The 18,600-nt window shown below is 42.3% G+C and overlaps 1 protein-coding gene across 17 annotated transcripts in view; it reads right to left on the bottom strand.

Annotated features, from left to right (window-relative positions):
* Positions 1–18,600, bottom strand: part of KIF1B (kinesin family member 1B) — a 146,154-nt gene that overhangs the window by 62,633 nt on the left and 64,921 nt on the right. For 10 of the 17 annotated variants that reach the window (XM_045063717.1, XM_045063719.1, XM_045063722.1 and 7 more), the window contains 8 exons: positions 18,005–18,216; positions 10,935–11,014; positions 9,600–9,675; positions 6,064–6,143; positions 5,452–5,558; positions 4,587–4,670; positions 3,942–4,122; positions 3,742–3,814 (listed from right to left, as the gene is read on the bottom strand). In XM_045063717.1, the coding sequence (XP_044919652.1) occupies positions 3,742–3,814; positions 3,942–4,122; positions 4,587–4,670; positions 5,452–5,558; positions 6,064–6,143; positions 9,600–9,675; positions 10,935–11,014; positions 18,005–18,216 (893 nt within the window). The remainder of the gene's footprint in view (positions 1–3,741; positions 3,815–3,941; positions 4,123–4,586; positions 4,671–5,451; positions 5,559–6,063; positions 6,144–9,599; positions 9,676–10,934; positions 11,015–18,004; positions 18,217–18,600) is intronic. The other 7 variants (XM_045063724.1, XM_045063725.1, XM_045063726.1 and 4 more) reach the window with 1 other exon arrangement.

The raw sequence follows: 18,600 nt of genomic DNA, 5'->3' as shown, positions 1-18,600 counted from the left end.
CTGGTCCCTGAATATGGAGGTGCTGATCTGTATTATTTCTATTGGTCTGTATATAGGTACAAAACCCATTTAATAGCCCTTTCTAGCTGAAAATTTAACAAATAGCAGATAGAGTTAAATTTAGACTTTACACTATTTTCTTTTCATTTTTAGTTTAAACCTCAGAATGTTTAATCTGAAGTGATAAAAGAGGACATTAATAAACATTAGAGAAAAAAATGTGCCTGACTCCCACCAAAGATCTTCTTACCAGGATGTGTAAACTAAGTTTTATAGAACATAATACACTGACTATTCTCACATCACTGACGACTACCACTCTATTCCCACCCCACCCCACCTTCTTTTCTTTTCCTTTTAAGATTGCTCAAGGATAAAATGAATCCTACTTAATCTAAAAAATAACAAATACTCTAATCACTCCTTTCATATCACACTTGGGAGACAGAGATTAGGTCTTTAAACTCTAAAATAAAATATAAATAAATAGGAAGGTCTACATAAATCCAAAAGAACTCAAATTCAATGGCCGTTAACTGTCATTCTTTTAAACAACTGTCACATGGGGGCGACTGGGTGGCTCAGTCAGATAAGCATCCAACTCTTGATTTTGGCTCAGGCTGTGATCTCAGGACTGTGAGATCGAGCCCCACATCGGGCTCTGTGCTGGGCGTGGAGCCTGCTTAAGATTCTCTCTTTTTCCCTCTGTCCCTCCCCAAACCCCTCCCAATAAATAAAATAAGATAAAAGAAAATACTACCATATTGTCTTTGTAGAATATGTTCTCCTTATGGCCCCATATCACACACTGGCCATGATACTAAAAATTCTGTATGCAAAGTTTATGTGCCAAGATGTACACCTCTTTCGTGTCAAAAAAGATCTAAAGATATTTAGATTCACTTATTACAAGGTTGGAAAAACTACTCAGGTCTGGCCAATTCGTTTCACTAAATGATGCTTCTGTTTTCATGAAATCCCAATGCAAAGGCCTCCTGAAGAGACTCTGTAAGAAGCTTGTGCAGAAAGAAGAAAGAAGAGACCTAAAAGATAGGTGGGGTGCTGGGGTGGCTCAGTGGGTTAAAGCCTCTGCCTTCGGCTCAGGTCATGATCCCAGGGTCCTGGGATCGAGCCCCGCATCGGGCTCTCTGCTCAGCAGGGAGCCTGCTTCCTCCTCTCTCTCTGCCTGCCTCTCTGCCTACTTGTGATCTCTCTCTGTAAAATAAATAAATAAAATCTTAAAAAAAAAAAAAAAGATAAGTGAGAAAGCAAGCACAGAGAAGACCAAGTATGTAACACAGCAGTAACTAGAAGAGAACGTTCAGCAGTGCGATAATATGATGCATTTGGGGAACTACCATAATAGAAAACTCAAAAAACGAATTCTATTATTTAATGTAGTCATTATGCAAAAATGATTACATATAATATTAAATATGTATTTACTGAATGATTATTCTTGTATCCTCTCAGTGCTTATTCATAGGGTACATTCAAAATGTATCTGTTGGTTGACCAATAAAGGGTCATAAAAATACATTTCCCATTCAGTATTGTTACTGCTAGATATTCCTCAGGCTAAGGCGTTAGAGATCAATTCTTCTGGAGGACAAGAAATCTGAGTGGAACAGACAGTAGGACTCAGGAGGAAAGCAACCTCCTTGCTTTAAGTAACTGCTCTTGAAATCCTAGCTTGCTTAGATACACAGAAGACAGGACAGCCCCAACCTGATCAGTTGCAGACTAAGTGTGTCTCCTGGAAACTAAGTATGTCTTAGAGACATTTACTTTCTCTTTATTTGATGGTCATCATCTTTATTTCAGAGCAAAGAGTGATCATCAGTGCTTGCTTATGGAGAGCACCAGCTGCCATCATTCTATCTCACCTGGTGAACTCGAAGGGTGGTCTTGGATCAGCAGCATTGGTATCACCTGGGAGCTTGTGAGCAACCAAGACTCTCAGGTCCCACCCCAGACCTACAGATTCAGCATATGCATTTTAATAGGACTCCCGCTGGTAAGAAGCACTGCTCTTACTGGACAGAAGGAACATGGAAACCATTCAGAAGCCCCAAGATTAAGCTTCAGACCCCATGACTTAACAGGTGTTTTAAGAGTGAGCAAGACACCATGTTTCTTCCTTGGTTTCCTCAACTATAAATTGGAGGTAATATTACTCATTTTATTTATACACACACCTATCAAGGAGGGCTATTTTGGGGAACCCCCCAAAAATGCTGGATGTTAAAGCTCTCTGTATATTATAAAGGACTACACAAATACAAGCCACTACTGTTAATGTTACATACAGTTTAATGATACCTGTCCTCATGTAATCTCTCACAGACCATCAGAGGCATGTTGTTAGATTATACATTATTAAGATAAAAGGCTCCTCATGTGTCACAAACCTTTCAAGTTCCTACCACACTACAGTCAAATCCTTCTGTTTTCATTAAAAACTGAATGTCAACTAGACCTCATAAAGGGATCTGAACACTGCTACTATCTTGCCCCCCCAGACCTGATTTATTCTTTCTTGGACTTCACTATAGTTTCCAAGATAACAAACTAACTTTAACACACTGCCAGGCCTAAGAAATGAGTGGCCTTGGAAAAGCCTGCTTTTGCTCGAGCCCTTGGTATTTCTGGCCTATTTAGCACCAGCCTCTTTTCCCCAAAGCAGAGCATGACCAGAAGGCTGCAGTTTACATACAGTATTTTAGATGCTATGTTTTATGTTAAGGGAAGAAACCAGTATCCCAGCTTTCTCTTCATCTTAGAAGAAGTCTGTGAATCTTAAAAAATCCTAAATTGTATCCACAGTACCCAAAGGTTTATCGTATCTTTCTCTTACCTATCAAATGAATGCCAAGAAGAAGCTTTTTATGATCAGGGCTTTGTTAACCAAAGCTGGATAGCTTTAAAAATGATAATCTAACTAGTGGGTCAACTTATTTATTCATGAGATTCAGTTTCTATCAAACTTGGAGAAGCAATGCAGACCATAAAATGCTAAACAAACCCATTAGCATTATAAGCTGCAACCTTAAACCAACTTTTCAGCTGCTTACCCAAATCTCTCTCAGCCTGGAGAAACCAGGCTTCCTTCTCCTAACTGAGTTGACTGTGTAGTCCCTGTTTCTCCTGTCATCCCACACGCCACGGAGACCCTGATTGAGAATTCAGACTCCATGCAGGGGAACAGAAAAGGATTAACACATGCAACTGTGCAGCAATACTTTTAGACACAGTTTAACTAAAAAAAGAAAAAGAAAAAAAAGTCTGCCCAGCACAAGAACAATCCCCAAGTCAGCCCAAGAGCAGAGAATTAGTACTATCAGGTGATCAGAAACAAAACCAAGGCAAACACCCGCCAAATTCAATATTCAATATAACCATCATTAAAAGAATCGCCACTGACGCATACTCGGAAACCACGATCAAGAGGCAGAGCCTACCAGAGAAGCTCCCACTAAATACGCAGAAAGCACTTGGTTTTGCTAGAACTAAAGATTTAACTTGAAGACATAAAAGGCACGAAACTGTACCTCTATGGACACTTTTTCAGACTATGGCTACCAGGAGATGTAAGTTCATTCTCCATTAAGGAAATGAGAGAGCAGCATATGGCATCAGTGAGAGAGGACAAGCAGCTGGGCGGGTGCTCATCTGTGGAACAGGGAAGGGATGACAGCAAGCTGCCCTCTTCCTAACAGAGGATTCGGGATGGACTCCTACCAGTCTCTGCTGCTCCAAGAGAAGATCTGCTTCTTCTTTCTCTTTTTTGTATAGGATCTCCATCTCCTGTAGTCTAGAAGGAAAAAAAAAGCAAGAGAGGAAGGAATAAATGGTGAAATCACTGGCCTGTTCGATGAGGGCTATACACTGTACGTTCTAAAGAGGTGACAGTCATGGGGCCACATCATATTTTGCATTACCTTTTCTCCATCTCCTGCTTCATATCAATCCCTTGTTTTTCCAGAAGTTCTCTCTGGGCAAACGTCCAGTCCACAGGCTCAGAGGGGGTCTCAGCAGAAGGAGTCTTCTCCCGCTCTGCCCGTGCTTGCTCCGGGTGGTTGAAACGAAACACATGGTTTTTACCCATGATGATACGGTTTCCTACCACAGAACAGAAACAGAGTTAAGAAGCCATTTTTTAAATGCATACCCTTCTAGGTTAATAACCTCACTCTCCCTCCCTTTCCCTAAGGCAACAAGACAGCCTCTGGAGTTTTATAAGAACAGAAATCCTAATGCTATTATACTTGAGTCTTTAAACAAAGGGTTAAAAATTCAAGAGTTGCTCACACAGACTTCAAATATTTCCTGTCTCAGGGGCACCTGGGTGGCTCAGTTGGTCAAAGTGTCCAACTCTTCATTTCGGCTCAGGTCATGATCTCAGGGCCCAAAGATGGAGCCCCATGTGGGGGACTCCCTGCTGAGCATTCTCCACATTCTCCCTCTCCCTCTGCCCCTCCCCACACTTGTGTGCACTCTCAAACAAATGAATAAAATCTTTTAAAAAAGAAGAGGAGAAAGCAAAGCACTTTAAAAAAAAAACGAAACAACTTCCCCAGTCTCACCTGAGCGTAGCTGAACGGGCTGGGCCACTCTCTTGCCATTGACATAGGTTTCTGAGCGTTCACAGGGCTCTAGGGTCACAATAACTAAAAAGAACAAACCAGTATTAGCATCACAAGCCAGTGGAATAAAGCAGTGGAAAGAAGATGACTATGAAGATTCAGGGTCCTGGGAATACATTTGTGCAACCAACTAAGTGGCAGAGCATCTACACAGTAGTTCATTTTAGGATATCAAAACCAGGGGCGTGGCTAAGAGAAACATTTAAATGAATTTGACAAACCTCAGAAGAAGATGGGAAATGCTAGTCTTGGTGATATCTGACAGTTCAGTCCATAAAACTGAAAACCATCAGGAATCTTAAGTCTAAGATATAGGTACTAACCAGAAATGTAAAATCAAAAGCAGCTAACATTCTGATTAAAGGAATGAGTCACATAGTATAAAAATACTATTAGATTATTATTTTGTTAGTAACCCAGACAAAAATCAAGATTGACTTTTTCTTCCCTTTTAGATAAAAATAAGTTCTGGGTTAAGATCAGAGGCCCTTCAAATCTCCCACTACCCAGGATATTTGTTCCTTTCTTACTTGTGTATTAAATAATTAACATTCAAGACCAAGCCTAATTGCCTATGTCCCCCTCAGTTCTTGGCAGTTACAAAAGGGCTCCTTTAGCCCAGGCTATTTTCATGTAAAATAGCTACGTCCCTCCCTGAATCTGTAAGCAGGCCAGGTTTCTCCATTTTCAAATATTAGATTGTACAAGAAAGTATCACTGAGAGAGACAGGAATAGCAAGCCCTGGGGATTTCTAGTAATATAGAATGAAAAGGTTGTTGGAAAAGCTACGCCAGGAACTCTCACCATCCCCACTGTTGTTTCTCTCGCTCCGGAAGACACAATGCTCTTCCTGAATGTGAGCCCCACTCAGCACGATGTCCTGGCGCCGCTCAGCATCTGCTTGGCCAACCCTGAACACAAGGGAAAGTGTTTCCCAGGGAAATTCAGACACAAAAAGCACCGAAAACAATGAACCCCTTTCTCCCAAAGAATATTCTTTGGTATGTACAAAAAAGGTATCGCTTCTTTTTATCAGAGGCTTTCAACTGCAAATTTTATTTTCACATATGATCAACCTCCCTACATTAGAATAAGAAACCAAGGAGCAAGGATACATCAATGTAACTCACTCAGCTTTATTAAAAGACAAGAGTGAACTAATCTCCCTAATGAATTCATATAAGAAGTTACCAAAAAAAAATTTTTACTTAGGGTTTTTTAGGGAAAACTACAAGTTAGCTGGTTCAGATGGCTAAAGCACTTATATCATTTGGGAAGCCAAGAGAGCTTGTAACTATTTTAGACACGAAAAACAGCAAATCATTACAACAAATTTTTCAACAAGTAACTTCCCTTTAGTTATTCCATCAATTAAGAGAAAAGAAAATAGTAAGTGACCAAAAGAAACAAATATACCTTGTAATTCCATCTTTGATGTAATAGAGCAGGCATTCGGACATTAGTGGGTCCTCATTGAGGTTAACAAGATGTGGGGTCTGAAAAAAGGTACAGATGATCAATTTGGAGCAAGTACCATTGGGCGGGCGGTGACAGTAACAGAGACCTAGGAGGGCAATGGCTTCCCAGATGATCCACAGTCCCTAGAAGAGGGACGTCTTTTATTCCTAGCTCCTAGCTGCGATTCCACTACAAAATGAAAACACTTCTCTCCAGGCCTTCTCAAACTGCACTAATACATTCTATTTAAAACATGAGTTCAGGAATAAAGCACAAGAGCCAATTCTTAATAAGGTCAAAGCATAAAGAATACAAAAGAAAATAAGGACAGGACACATCTCTGGATGGGTTAATCATAATTTTTAACTATCTGGACAAAAATCTTGAAGGGTAACAAAATATGCCACTTTGACATATTATTTTGAGCTGAAGTCCCCTGAAAAACAGCAAACGCAGGGAGAAGCTTTCTTTGAGAACCTCCTCTCTCATCTCAAGACAGGTCCTCCTAAATGCCCTCAGCTGTCATGTCCCCTTGGGAGTCCATCAACCAGGGAGGAGGCTGTATCCCAGGAAAGGAGACCAGAAGTTGACACTGCACTCAGACTTTGTCACAAAGGATCACACCACCCATCTATTCTCCCAAGAGCCCCTTCATCTTCCCTGAAGATCATTCATTCCCTCCTGAGGCGCCAAATCCGGACTCCCCTTACCCTACCAGGACAGCATTTGCATTCTAAGCCATCTTGGGGAGTCACTCACTTTCTCTTGGGTAGCTCCCACACATACATGAGGCAAACACGTTAATAAGCTTATTTTTGTTTTTCTCTTATTAATCTTTTATGACAGGACTCTCCGCCAAGAACTCAAAAGGGTAGAGGGAAAATTATTTTCCCTTCCTACAATATCCAAAAATTATTAGTTTTTCATTTACTTTATAAAAATGCTTTAAATTTTTTTCAAGTCTGTATTTGTTCACGAGTGAGAGAGTGACGTCCACAAGAGAGAGTGACAGAAAGCACAAGCAGGGTGAGAGGCGCGGAGGGAGAGGGAGAAGCAGACTCCTTGGGAAGCAGGAAGTCCAATGCGGGGCTCCATCCCAGGATCCTGAGATCATGACCTGAGCCGAAGCAGACGCTTAACCCACTGAACCACCCAGGAGCCCCTATAAAAGTGCTTTTAAAAAAGGGGTGACTGGGTGGCACAGTCAGTTGAGCATCTGACTCTTGGTTTTGGCTCAGGTCATGATTTCAGGGTTGTGGGATCAAGCCCTGCATCAGGCTCTGCACTCAGGATGGAGTCTGCTTGAGATTCTCAGTTTCTCTCTCTGCCCCTCCTCCCCCTAAAAATAAGTAAATCTTAAAAAAAAAAAAAAAAAGTGTTCCCCCATCTCCTGGCATTTCCCTCTATAATTTTCATCATTTCTTCCATGGTCCCAGTTACTGTCTTTAGTTTATTAGTCTTTACCTTAAATTAGAAATTAAAATTACTGACATTCAACAATACACACATCTTGTAAAAATCCTCTTCATCGAACTCTAATATTTCTAAAATTTTTGAAAAACCAACCTTCTTTGGTGAAAATACCCCACTGGAATCCAAAAATAAGTCACATGGTCTTGGGGTCAAAATCTACTCAAGACAGTGCCAGCGAATGTGGAAAAATGAAAGAAGAATCAAATGAGAGGGTTAAGAACAGAGAATGAGAAAAATGATTAAACAGAAATTAGAAAAAGCTCTACATCACCATCTGCCTCTGTAGTTCAAGACCTCTGCTGGTTTGAGAAAGTCAAGGCCCTGTGGACAGGGTTCTTTAAAGCCCATCAGGGCACTGGCCTCAGAAAAAGAGAATCCTTTTGCTTCCCCTTGCCTTTAAAGTTATTTCCCCCCTGACCCAGTTTTATGGAGGTACGACTGACAAATAAAAATTGTATACATTTAGGTTGTACAACATGATTTTTTTAAAGGTGTCGAACGTGTCAATTTAGTATACATACACATCATGCAACAATTACCACAATCAAATTAACACATTAGAAACAGGTTCTAAAACTGAATTTGGATGTAGCCAGAGGTGTATCCCTTCCTTTCCTGAGGAAGTCTAGAAAGTGAAAACAAGATGCATAAAATTAAAGTAAGAAAAACTTTGGAAAGAGAGATCGCAGTGTGGAATCCTATGCTGTTTATGCCACCACACTTAAATTATTTATGGCTTGTGTTAAATGCCACAGTTTTACAAGTTGTTACCCAAAACTTTCTATATAGTTCTTTAACTCTTAAAGATGTAAGATCTCTTTAATATACACAAGGCACAAAGCTGATCAAACCTGTAACTGCTAGAACCTCTACAATCCTAAGAATGGTATCTCAATCAATAATGTCTTACTGAAGAAAACACAATTAAACTTAAAATCACAAACTGTTGCCAGTGCAGACACACAAATTACCGTTACTATTATTCCAGTTTCAAAATATGTGCTGAAAATGTCTTTAAAACACTCTTATTTGTTGAAAATAGGCAATGGAATTCCTTAAAAAAGTATGTGACCTTGACAGAAAAACCAAACCTAAAGAATCCTAGCAAAAACCAGGAATATTTCCTATCACATAAAAACAAAAATGGAAACACCCCTGCCCATTCAATGCCAACCTAGAGAGATCATCATCAGACCCCACAGAACATGTGTAAGTCCCTGATAGCCACGCTGGGGTCATCTGAAATGAGGAACCATTTTTTACTGGCATGAATATATATGCTTTGTAAATCAGCAGAAATAATAATTTGATAATAGCTTTCCAATATCTACAAATAACTAGGAAGCAACTCAGTAAAACAAAATGAAACAAAAACAACAAAAAAAACCCCAGAAAACAAAACCGACTTTACTATTCTAATTAGCTACTACCTAACAACAAGGTATCTACTACCTAACAACTAAGACTATCTAAGTGAGAGGGTAACTACTGGAGTCATTTGTTTTAAACAAAAGCAAAGGAAGGAGCAGAGGAGGCTAGAAGGGTGAGGACAGGAAGTGCTTTACGCAGTAGAATGGTCGTCTGCAACACAACCACAGAAACAAACTTGTGTGGTATTTTTCTACACAAACCTGAATAGCTGAAATTGCTTCCAAAGAGTTATAAAGCAGGGCTGCTGGCATCTGTGGGAAAATTTACACAGAAAGAGTCGCCAAACTGAAGCCAGGTATGCAAGGTGAGAGGCCAGGAATTGAAGAGGAAGCAACAATGCAGACGAGTAAACATACTCAATCATGACCAGAAGTTAGATTTACTGCCTTGGGTTTTATTTTGTAAACAGCAAACGTGATAGGCATTTGAAAAACAGGCTGCCCCTGTACTGCAGTATGAAATCAGAAAGTAAGCCAAATCTCAAGATAAAATGAAGGGAGGAGGGGCCAGCCCTGAAAGACCGGAAGTGCCTCAGTGACCAAGACAAATAGGAAGGGCTTCTGCTGGGCTGAGCTTCACAAGTTTCCTACCTTCTTAGGTGAAAAAACTCCCAGTGTTCCTCCATCTTCCCGAATGGCCACTCCCATCTCAGCCAACAAGGCCTCCCTAGAAACAACAAGCACATCAGAATACCAATACCAAAATGTCATTAAATAAACCTTATGAACTGGAAAGTAAAGCATGCAGAGCAAACACTACTGTCTGTGTTAATAATTCAAATGTGAAATATCTGTCTATCCCATCATTCATGAGAATTTAAGGGAAATAGCACATTCAAAATAAGTTCTGTTCCCATGTTAGGTAAAGTTGTATTCACTCAAGCAAGAACTTTGTCTCATCTGACTTTGGAGGCAGACAGAAATTCATAAATAATATGTCCATTAATATACAAGAAGGAAGACATCTATCTCAAAGAACCCTTTCTTCAAAATCTAAGAAAGCAATCAGAAAGTAGCTTGGATATGTGAAGGTTGTCTATAAATGTGTTTTTCTCAAATGTGATGCTCCTGCCCAACATCACACTGATGCTAGAATTCTAGCTTAAGATCCCTATAGTAAGAATATTTTAACCGTTTGATACATCCATTGCATCGATACATGCACTCACTTCTACCTCATCTTCCATGAAGGGGGAAGACAGGTCTGACCTTTTTTTAATGTATATTCATCACAATAAGAGAAGTATTATTTCGGGTTACAGTCACCTTCAGGGTAGAGAACTGAGAGGTTAAAAGTAGAAAAGGGATTTTAAAAGTCTGTAACTCAAACTATTTCACCTCTTACCGAAGAGGTTCTATAAAACACAACTAACGGACAATCATCAGAGAGCTTCATTATTCAGGCCTCTGTCCAAGGCAGTTGTTTTACAAAGTGAAAACTCTATCCCAGGGTACCTGGGTGGCTCAGTTGGTTCAGTGTCCAACTCTTGACTCTCAATTTCAACTCAGGTCATATCTTGGGGTCATGGGATTAGCCCCACATTGGGCACGATGCTGGGTGTGGAGCCTGCTTGGGTTTCTCTCTCCCTCTGCCCCTCCTGCACTCTAAAATAATAAAATATTTACCAAAAAAAAAAACAAAATCAGAAAAAAAAAAAAAAAAACCCTCTATCCCTGGATATCTTCCACTTTACATGGACCCTGAACACCATGCAGTATGGTAATGAGCACAGGACTCTCTAGGGAACGTCTGACTGACTACGTAAGCTCTGCTGGGGGAAGGCCCTGAGCAGACTGAGTTCTGTTCTCTTCTGCGGTTGGCAAAGGGGCCCTTCATTTTTACTTCCAGTTCAACTTCTCCATCTATAAAAGGAATTCCAGTTCCCCTGAAAATGTGCAGACACCCCAAGAGCTTAACTTGCTGACCTCTCCATTCTGATGGCTTCTGTTTTACGCAGCTTCTCTTCCCAGGTCTCATTCAGCTCAGCAATGATCTTCTCCGATTCCTAAGACAAAGGCCACAGTTAAAGTGGAGAAGAGCCTTATGATGTAACACGCTATGTCTAGAACGGACAGCAAGAGGCACACGATGCCCTTTGTGGGTAGGAGGCAGAATCTAATACAATGAGATTTTTTCCCCCTTTCTTAATATTATGTGCAATAAAATTCATGGAGACTAGGTCTAACATTAAATCAACCCTAGATCCATAAATTCTCCTAAGTCCTAACAAAAATACCTAGGAATGAGAGAGAGAGAGAGAGAGAGAGAGAGAGAGTGAGAGAGTGTGTGTGTGTGTAGAAAAAGGAGTAACAATAACATCCCCAAATGCAAAACACTATTTCTGATAGCCACTCCTACGAAGGAATAAAGCCACCAAAGACCTTTATTGCTTTCGTTTCACTGTCATTTCCCTAGAGCACTAATGGGGCTCAGAACCCGCTCCTCTGAAATGTGGCATCTTGGCATACTGAGGATTTTAGGCTGAAGTAAACTGAGCGATGGCATCTGCAGGAGGGCGCGGAACCTCTCAAGCACAAGAGGAGCCTCCCTGCGCCTGGAGGAGGGGGCACCCTCGTCTCCGAAGACGAGGAGCACTCAGAGCCTCTGGACGAACAGGCCCTGATGCGTCCCCCCAGGTCCCTCATAGCTTCCCAGGACTCTTCCCTCTTTATCAAACCTAGCAAAAAATGCTCAGGTTTAATACTTCTTTGGGTCTTTATTTCCTTATGAAGGCTCCCAAGTCATATAAAACTTCTTTTAAATAAATTTGTGTGCTTTTCTTTCATTAATATCTGTCTTTTGTTTGTAGAGACCCCAGCCAAAAACCTGAAGGGTAAATGAGTATTTTCGTTCCTCTACAATACAATGCCCTTCTGAACACATCCCAATACCTGATACAGAAGGCACGCAGCCACTGAAGGGCCAGTTTCCTGGTCTCCTGCTGAGTCTTTATGAATGCCAGAAATACAAGATCTAAAAGTTTCCTGCTCTCAAGAACTTGACTATATACTAGGGAGAGAGAAGTAACTGACAACTCATGTGCTACATTTTATACCAAACCCTCTTTCCGACAGCTAGGGATGTGGAAGGGAACAACATCCCTGATTTTCATGAAACTTACATTCCAGTAAAGAGACTGAAATTTTAATCAATCATTCAAATATATAGTACATCAGATCGTGGCAAGTGCCTTGGCGAAAAAGCCAGAAGGGGAAAGGGTTAAATGAGGGAACAGCTTGGAGCGGGGCTTTCAGAACAGGCTCGCTGGTAAGTTTCCATGTGAGCAGAGACCGTGAGCAGGAGCCGCCACACGCACATGTGAGGGAAGAGGTGAGAAACGCCGGGCATTTTCCAGGATCCACAGCGCGGCCAGGGCAGCGAGCCTGCAGACTGTGAACGGGTAGGGGAGGAGAAACAACAGGACATGGTGCCACATGCGAGAACTGAGGTGCTCACAGGTCGCTGGAGAATGGGTGAGCTCAGACTGATGAATAAAGGACAGGTAGGAATCAACTTGGTGAAAAATGGAGGGAGGCGGACGCCCTGAAAGGGGTCCGAGCACGTGCAAAAAGCAGAAGAAAAACTAGTCATGGAGACAAAATTAGAAAGTCAAATGATGACGCCCAGGAGCATGACAGTGAGGAGATGACAGCTCTGACGGCGGCGGCGGCGCTAGTGATTCAGGATGAAAACCCTGCACGGCTCACAAAATAGCTCACTGATTCATTTAACAGGCTGTTGTGAGAAGCCTCTGGGATCTGAAAACACAATTATCTACATAGAAAGAAACAGTGAGCATGTAACACAACCAACCCAAAGGTGTCTGCGATTCGGCTCTCCGGAAGGAAGCACAGGAGCATGTAAGAGAGCCACGAGGGAGCACTAGAGGCGGCAGCTGCAAAGGCAGAGTACAGGAGTCGGGAGATACAGGGGAGCACCCTGATGACGGCGGCCAAGAACGACGAGCCAAGCAGGGCAGAGAGCAAACTGATGAGCGGGCTAGAAGAGGGAGAAAGAGCACAGGCATCAGTGCCTCCACAGAAAGGGGCCATCATCGATAAGCTACTCATTCAGAAAAGGGTCAGTGACAAAGAGGGAGATGCCAGAACAAGTCTGCGGGAGGGTGGGGAGGGCAGGACAAGCCAAAACCACCTCAACTGACCACCACTGACCCTCCAAACACCTACAGAGGCTGAAAGACTGAAAGACTGAAACGGCTACCTGAACGCTCTGTCCAGCGGCCTCCAAGAGGCCAGATCTGCAGGAGGTGCACGCACCCCTCTGAGCTGAGAAAGGAAACAAGGGGCCAGACTACAGGGCCAGCAAGCAAACGTGCGCAGGCTCAGCTAGGAGCGACACGGCGGGGAAGCGAGTGCGCCGGGAGCGAAGCTGGCGCGCGAGTAAGGCTTAGCAAAGACAGCTGGGTAGAAACCTCTACAATCTCGAAATTGTAACTTTGAAAAGAAAGGACTAGGACAACAAGCCGCCCAAACAGAGCACCCAGACTAGTGCTTACCACACAGAGGATGGCCCAGAAGCCACGCGTGCTAGTGACGGAGTATACACTGACCCACGAGAAAGTAAATATTTGTTTTCTCCTGGTTGGTTATTTTCAGGAGAAGATCACGTCTGTATGAGATTCATCTGGCTGTATGAAAGCTATTCTGTTTTGGGGCAACCGTAAACTCACCCCAGGTAGAAAAACCCCTGTCTAGGGATGCCGTTTCCACTCTGCTGCCGATCCTAATGCGAACGCTCTAATTCTACTTCCCACCTGGAGGATGAATCAGGACATAATCTCTTTGTAAAAAAGAGATTTGGGGCGCTGGGTGGCTCAGTGGGTTAAGCTCTGCCTTCAGCTTGGGTCATGATCTCAGGGTCCTGGGATCAAGCCCCACATTGGGCTCTCTGCTCAGCGGGGAGCCTGCTTCCCCCTCTCTCTCTGACTGCCTCTCTGCCTACTTGTGTTGTCTCTCTGTCAAATAAATAAAATCTTTTAAAAAAATGAGATTTAATGAATTAGCTGAATATGGTGCTACTTTTATTTTTCACTACAGCTTCACGTTGCAATTTTTATGTTGTCTAAAAAGCTATTTTTTAGGAGCACTGGGTGGCTCAGTCGGTTAAGCCTCTACTTTGAACTCAGGTCATGATCCCCGGGTCCTGGGATCGAGCTGACATTTGGGGAGTCTGCTTCTCCTCCCTCTGCTCCTCCCCCGCCCTATCGCCCTGATCTCTCTCCCTCAAATAAATAAAATCTTTAAAAAAAAAAAAAAAAAAGAAAGAAAGAAAAAGCTATTCTTTTTAAAACTCTGAAGAAGAAAGGTTAAAGAAAATGATACTAAGCAAAACTTCAGTGCTAGAAAGAGCCATTTATTTCAGAACCATTCTAGAAATAAAGAAACTGAGGACCAGAGAAGCTAAGAGACTAATCTGAGGCCACATTACATCTGAGCCACTAAACCCTAGAGTGCGGTTTCCTGACTCTTGATGCTTTCTTCAGTTAAGGCAGAACCACTAGGCTTTTAAAGAAAATATTCTTTATATAGCTCAACATCAATCAAGAAAGAGTGAAGGATATTATTTCTTCAAGTCTGAATAGTGAACTTGGCATAAATAAACCTGAGATGTGATTAGGAGGTAACTTCCGATCTTTGAGCTGTCGACTTACTCTGCAGGCAGGCCTGGTACACCAGCACCCAGTGCTGCCCATAACCCACTCTAGAAACCCAATTTATAAGATTAAATTGAAATTGGGATGCATCGGGGCACTTGGGTGGCTCAGTGGGTTGAAGCCTTTGCCTTCGGCTCAGGTCACGATCCCAGGGTCCTGGGATCGAGCCCTGTATCAGGATCTCTGCTCAGCAGGGAGCCTGCTTCCTCCACTCTCTCTCTGCCTACTTGTGATCTCTGTCTGTCAAATAAATAAATAAAATCTTCAAAAAAAAAAAAAAGGAAATTGGGACGCATGCTTCGGAAATGAGGAATCCAGACAATCTTCAAGGATCCTTCCTTCTCAGAGGTAGTACACACAAAAAAATTCCAAAAAGCAGTGACATGAGGAACCTTGTCTTAAAGCTCTCAGAAATGCTGGGCCTAGGCACCATTCAACTTTGGTATCTATGTAGCACGTGTTATAATTATGTCCACACTACCAAACACAACTTAATTTCTTTGTCATGATTTGGTTAAGGTGGCAAGAAATCCACAGAACAAATCAGAAATACTTCCATAAAAAAGAGTTAGTTTGAACTCTGATATTTAAAAGGTTCAATGCTTACTATACAGAACATTCCCTAAAGCCATCAGATAGCCAAGGTTTTACTGTACTGAACATAGTATGCTCCGTGTGTTCCAAGTGTGGGGCCCTCCGGCCGCCTACAGCATCTGCCCTTGCGGGCTTCTGTAACGGATACTTGTGGATATTTATAGTTCAAGCCTAGGCGATGGCACTCATAGTACTAGCTCTGATGCTGAACTAATAAACACCAGAGCTACTGCACAGTAGCTACAGTCACATGTTTAAAACCTTACTCTGTAAGAATCCAAATCAAGGATACAGACATCCCAGCTCAGTTTGAGTTGGGATTAAAACATGAGAGCAATTACATTTCACTCTCTTTTGCCAGAGAGGTTTGTGGAGGGGTTGAGATCTTTTATGATAGGGTAACATGGGCCTCTTCCGTATGGAAAGAAGCTATTCAAAAAACGAAGCAGCAGCAAAACGTTATGCAAAAAATAGTTTGCAAACTGATATTTTTTTTTTTTAAACTGATCATATTTTTAAAAAGTTTTCCATGACAGTATTTTTCTCCTGCAGTATCATGCCTTAGGAACGCAGCTCCGAAACACTCAACAATGAAGGAGTCCAAAAAGGAAGAATTCTCAAGCACTTCTGTTGTGTAACCACGGCCTTGCACTGTGCATGCACAATGCTATCTGCCCGAGGCATTAGAATGCAGGTCTGTTGGACTGAATTCTCACCATTCACAAAACAGGAGCAAAACGAAGGCACTTATGCCTCAGAGGACTGTCGTGCTGCATTTAAAACTTGGGATCCAATGAAAACCAGCAAGAAGCAATTTTCTAAAGGTTGGGGAAATGGAAGATTTCACTTATGTTGACTTAAAGGAAAATTAAAACAGAAATTTCTTTTCTCATGAAAGTCAGACAGTTTTGTTTTGGTTTTGGTGGGAAGGAGGAAGGGTGGGGGGAGGGTTCCCTGAATAATGGCAGTGTTCTTCCCCAGAAACTATCTGGAAGACACTGGGTGACCTAATTCTTAAAGAGTCTGGTTAACGTCTTGACTCCTAACATTCAAAGTTATTTTCAAATGGTGCCACATGGCAGCTAGGAAATTTTTTTTCTTTTACACCAAGACGTAAATTAACAGAAATTATGATCTTATTTGTACACCAAGGCTTTAATAGGTGATTTAGTAAGATTCAAAATCCCCCCAAAAAAGGAACATTTTATATTAAATAGTAAGTAGGAGACTTTATTTCCTGCTCACGGAACCCCCGCATTTCCCCCACTGGCCCAACTGAACCCCGCACAGCAACTTTGTCACCAATGTCCATCGTGAGAAAACACACACATGAAGCTGTCCTGCACAGGCTTCGCTAATGTCTTTATTACAATTTCAAAGGCCATTTTACAAAAGCAGGAATTGCCGTTTGATCTGTAACAATTAATGAAATGAAAAGATTTCTTACCCTCCTCCCTTTGCGAGGTGTATCAGACACCTACCCACCTCCTACAAACATGTTCTGAAGGAAGGAACAAGATCATTACTTTTGTTTCTGAAGCACCTTAGGTTAGAAGTGAGTAAAAAATGCCAATGATTAAGAAGCAGAGGCCCATTCTTCATATGAAATCTTTCCTGGCCTCACCTAAAAACCGAAATGAAAGCATCTGCCATCTTCGATTAGCAAGCTTCATTCCCTTTTAGTGGAGGAAGGCTCAGCAAACCCTTCCCATCACTCAGTCGTCAAAGCGGATCACTGCTAGGAGAGCGCCGGGGCAACACCAAGAGGCCTGCTGGCGGCAAGCACAGCCACAGTTCCTGACAACACTCCCGCAGCCCTCCCTGTTCTCCCTGCCCTGGCACGGGGAATACAAAGACCCAAAGGTGCGGCTCCAACAATCACCCTGGAGGCAATCAGCAGGGAAAGCAAAGGCACCTGCGTCTACGATCCTGTCCCGTGATCTGATGGAAGGCGGCGTCTGTTTTCCCTGCAGTCACTGAGCCGGAGGAAGAAGCCAGAAGTCAGCAGGTGCTGCCTCCGCTCACTTTCATACTCACGAAGAGAGACAAGAATGTTCCCAACAGAGCCAACCGCAGACTGCGAAAGCGAGGCCGGTGCCACGGCTGGTGGAGCCGTACACGCAGGGTACAAACAAGCGTGCCTGCCACCCAGCGCGGAGGCCCCAGATTCCACGGGCCCCAGCACACGAGGAGGCAGCCCTCCCACAGCAGTGATATGGTTCCAAGACTTCTATGAGCTTCCACAAGTTGTCATCTCACATGTCTCTGAAAAAACCTTCACAGAGCTACTCACACGCTCAAACCTTCTTTTGGCTGTCCATTTCTTTTAATAACACAAGCATGGCTCTGTACAGAATTCCATCTTCAGACGGGCCCAAGTGCTTCTAACTAATTAGTCTCCTACTAAATTTCGAACTAAACAATTTCCCTGTGACTTACAAACTACCTCAGAATTAAAGGACATTATCTATTTATGTGTTATTTTCATTGCCAACCAATGATCTAGCCCAACATCTCTCAAATCATTGCCTGGCCAAGACATGACTCAAGCATTCTGGTAAAAAGAAATTAATTATCTTATAAAGCAGAATATTCCATGTTCAGGACACCTCAAAGAGTTAGAAAGTTCTTCCCTATCCTGAACAAAAATCTCAGTGATTTTTAAGACCAACTCTGCTTTGTGAAGCTACATAGACCACCCTTCGTTCAGTCTGAATTATTGCTTACCTTTAGACGTTCAATGGCTTCCTCTCCTCCAGGTGTAGACATGATCCTCTCCTGAATACTGGTGACAGATGGTAAGCCCACCTGACTACTGAGTGAGCAGGAAGATGGAGATGAAGTGAGAGACCCCATGGATGCTGTGGAAAAATTGCCAGGGCGTTGATTCTCAGAGGCTAGCAAGTACCTATGCTTATTGTTCTGAAAATCTTTCAGATCTGGGAGGCAGAAAGAAAGAAAGGCAGAAAAAGTAGAAAAGAGGGAAAGGAGCAGAGGGAGAAAAAAGACAGGAAGGAACACCAGTGTAAGAAAGGCTAGCATTAAAGCGCCAAGACAAAGACACATTATAAAACAAAGACAAGTTATAATTGTTCTTCTAGATGGCAGTTCTAAAACATGTCTGTCTTTAATACTGGTATCTTTGAGGTTAAGAACCACCACTTCTAAAACTAAAAAATTTAGAATCTAAAAAATTCCAGGGTGGGTTAAAATTGTGTTTGGTAGGGGGTAACCAGAGCCTCAAAAGATAATGCTCAGGCCCTCTCCGTAAACAAGACATGCTACATTCCTTCTATCCCCTCTACAGCTCCAAATCTGCAATG

This window comes from Mustela putorius, unplaced genomic scaffold (genome assembly GCF_011764305.1).
Source record: "Mustela putorius furo isolate JIRA1106 unplaced genomic scaffold, ASM1176430v1.1 tig00003853_pilon_pilon_pilon, whole genome shotgun sequence".
Lineage (NCBI taxonomy): Eukaryota > Metazoa > Chordata > Mammalia > Carnivora > Mustelidae > Mustela > Mustela putorius.
This window is presented reverse-complemented; position numbering and strand designations above follow the sequence as displayed.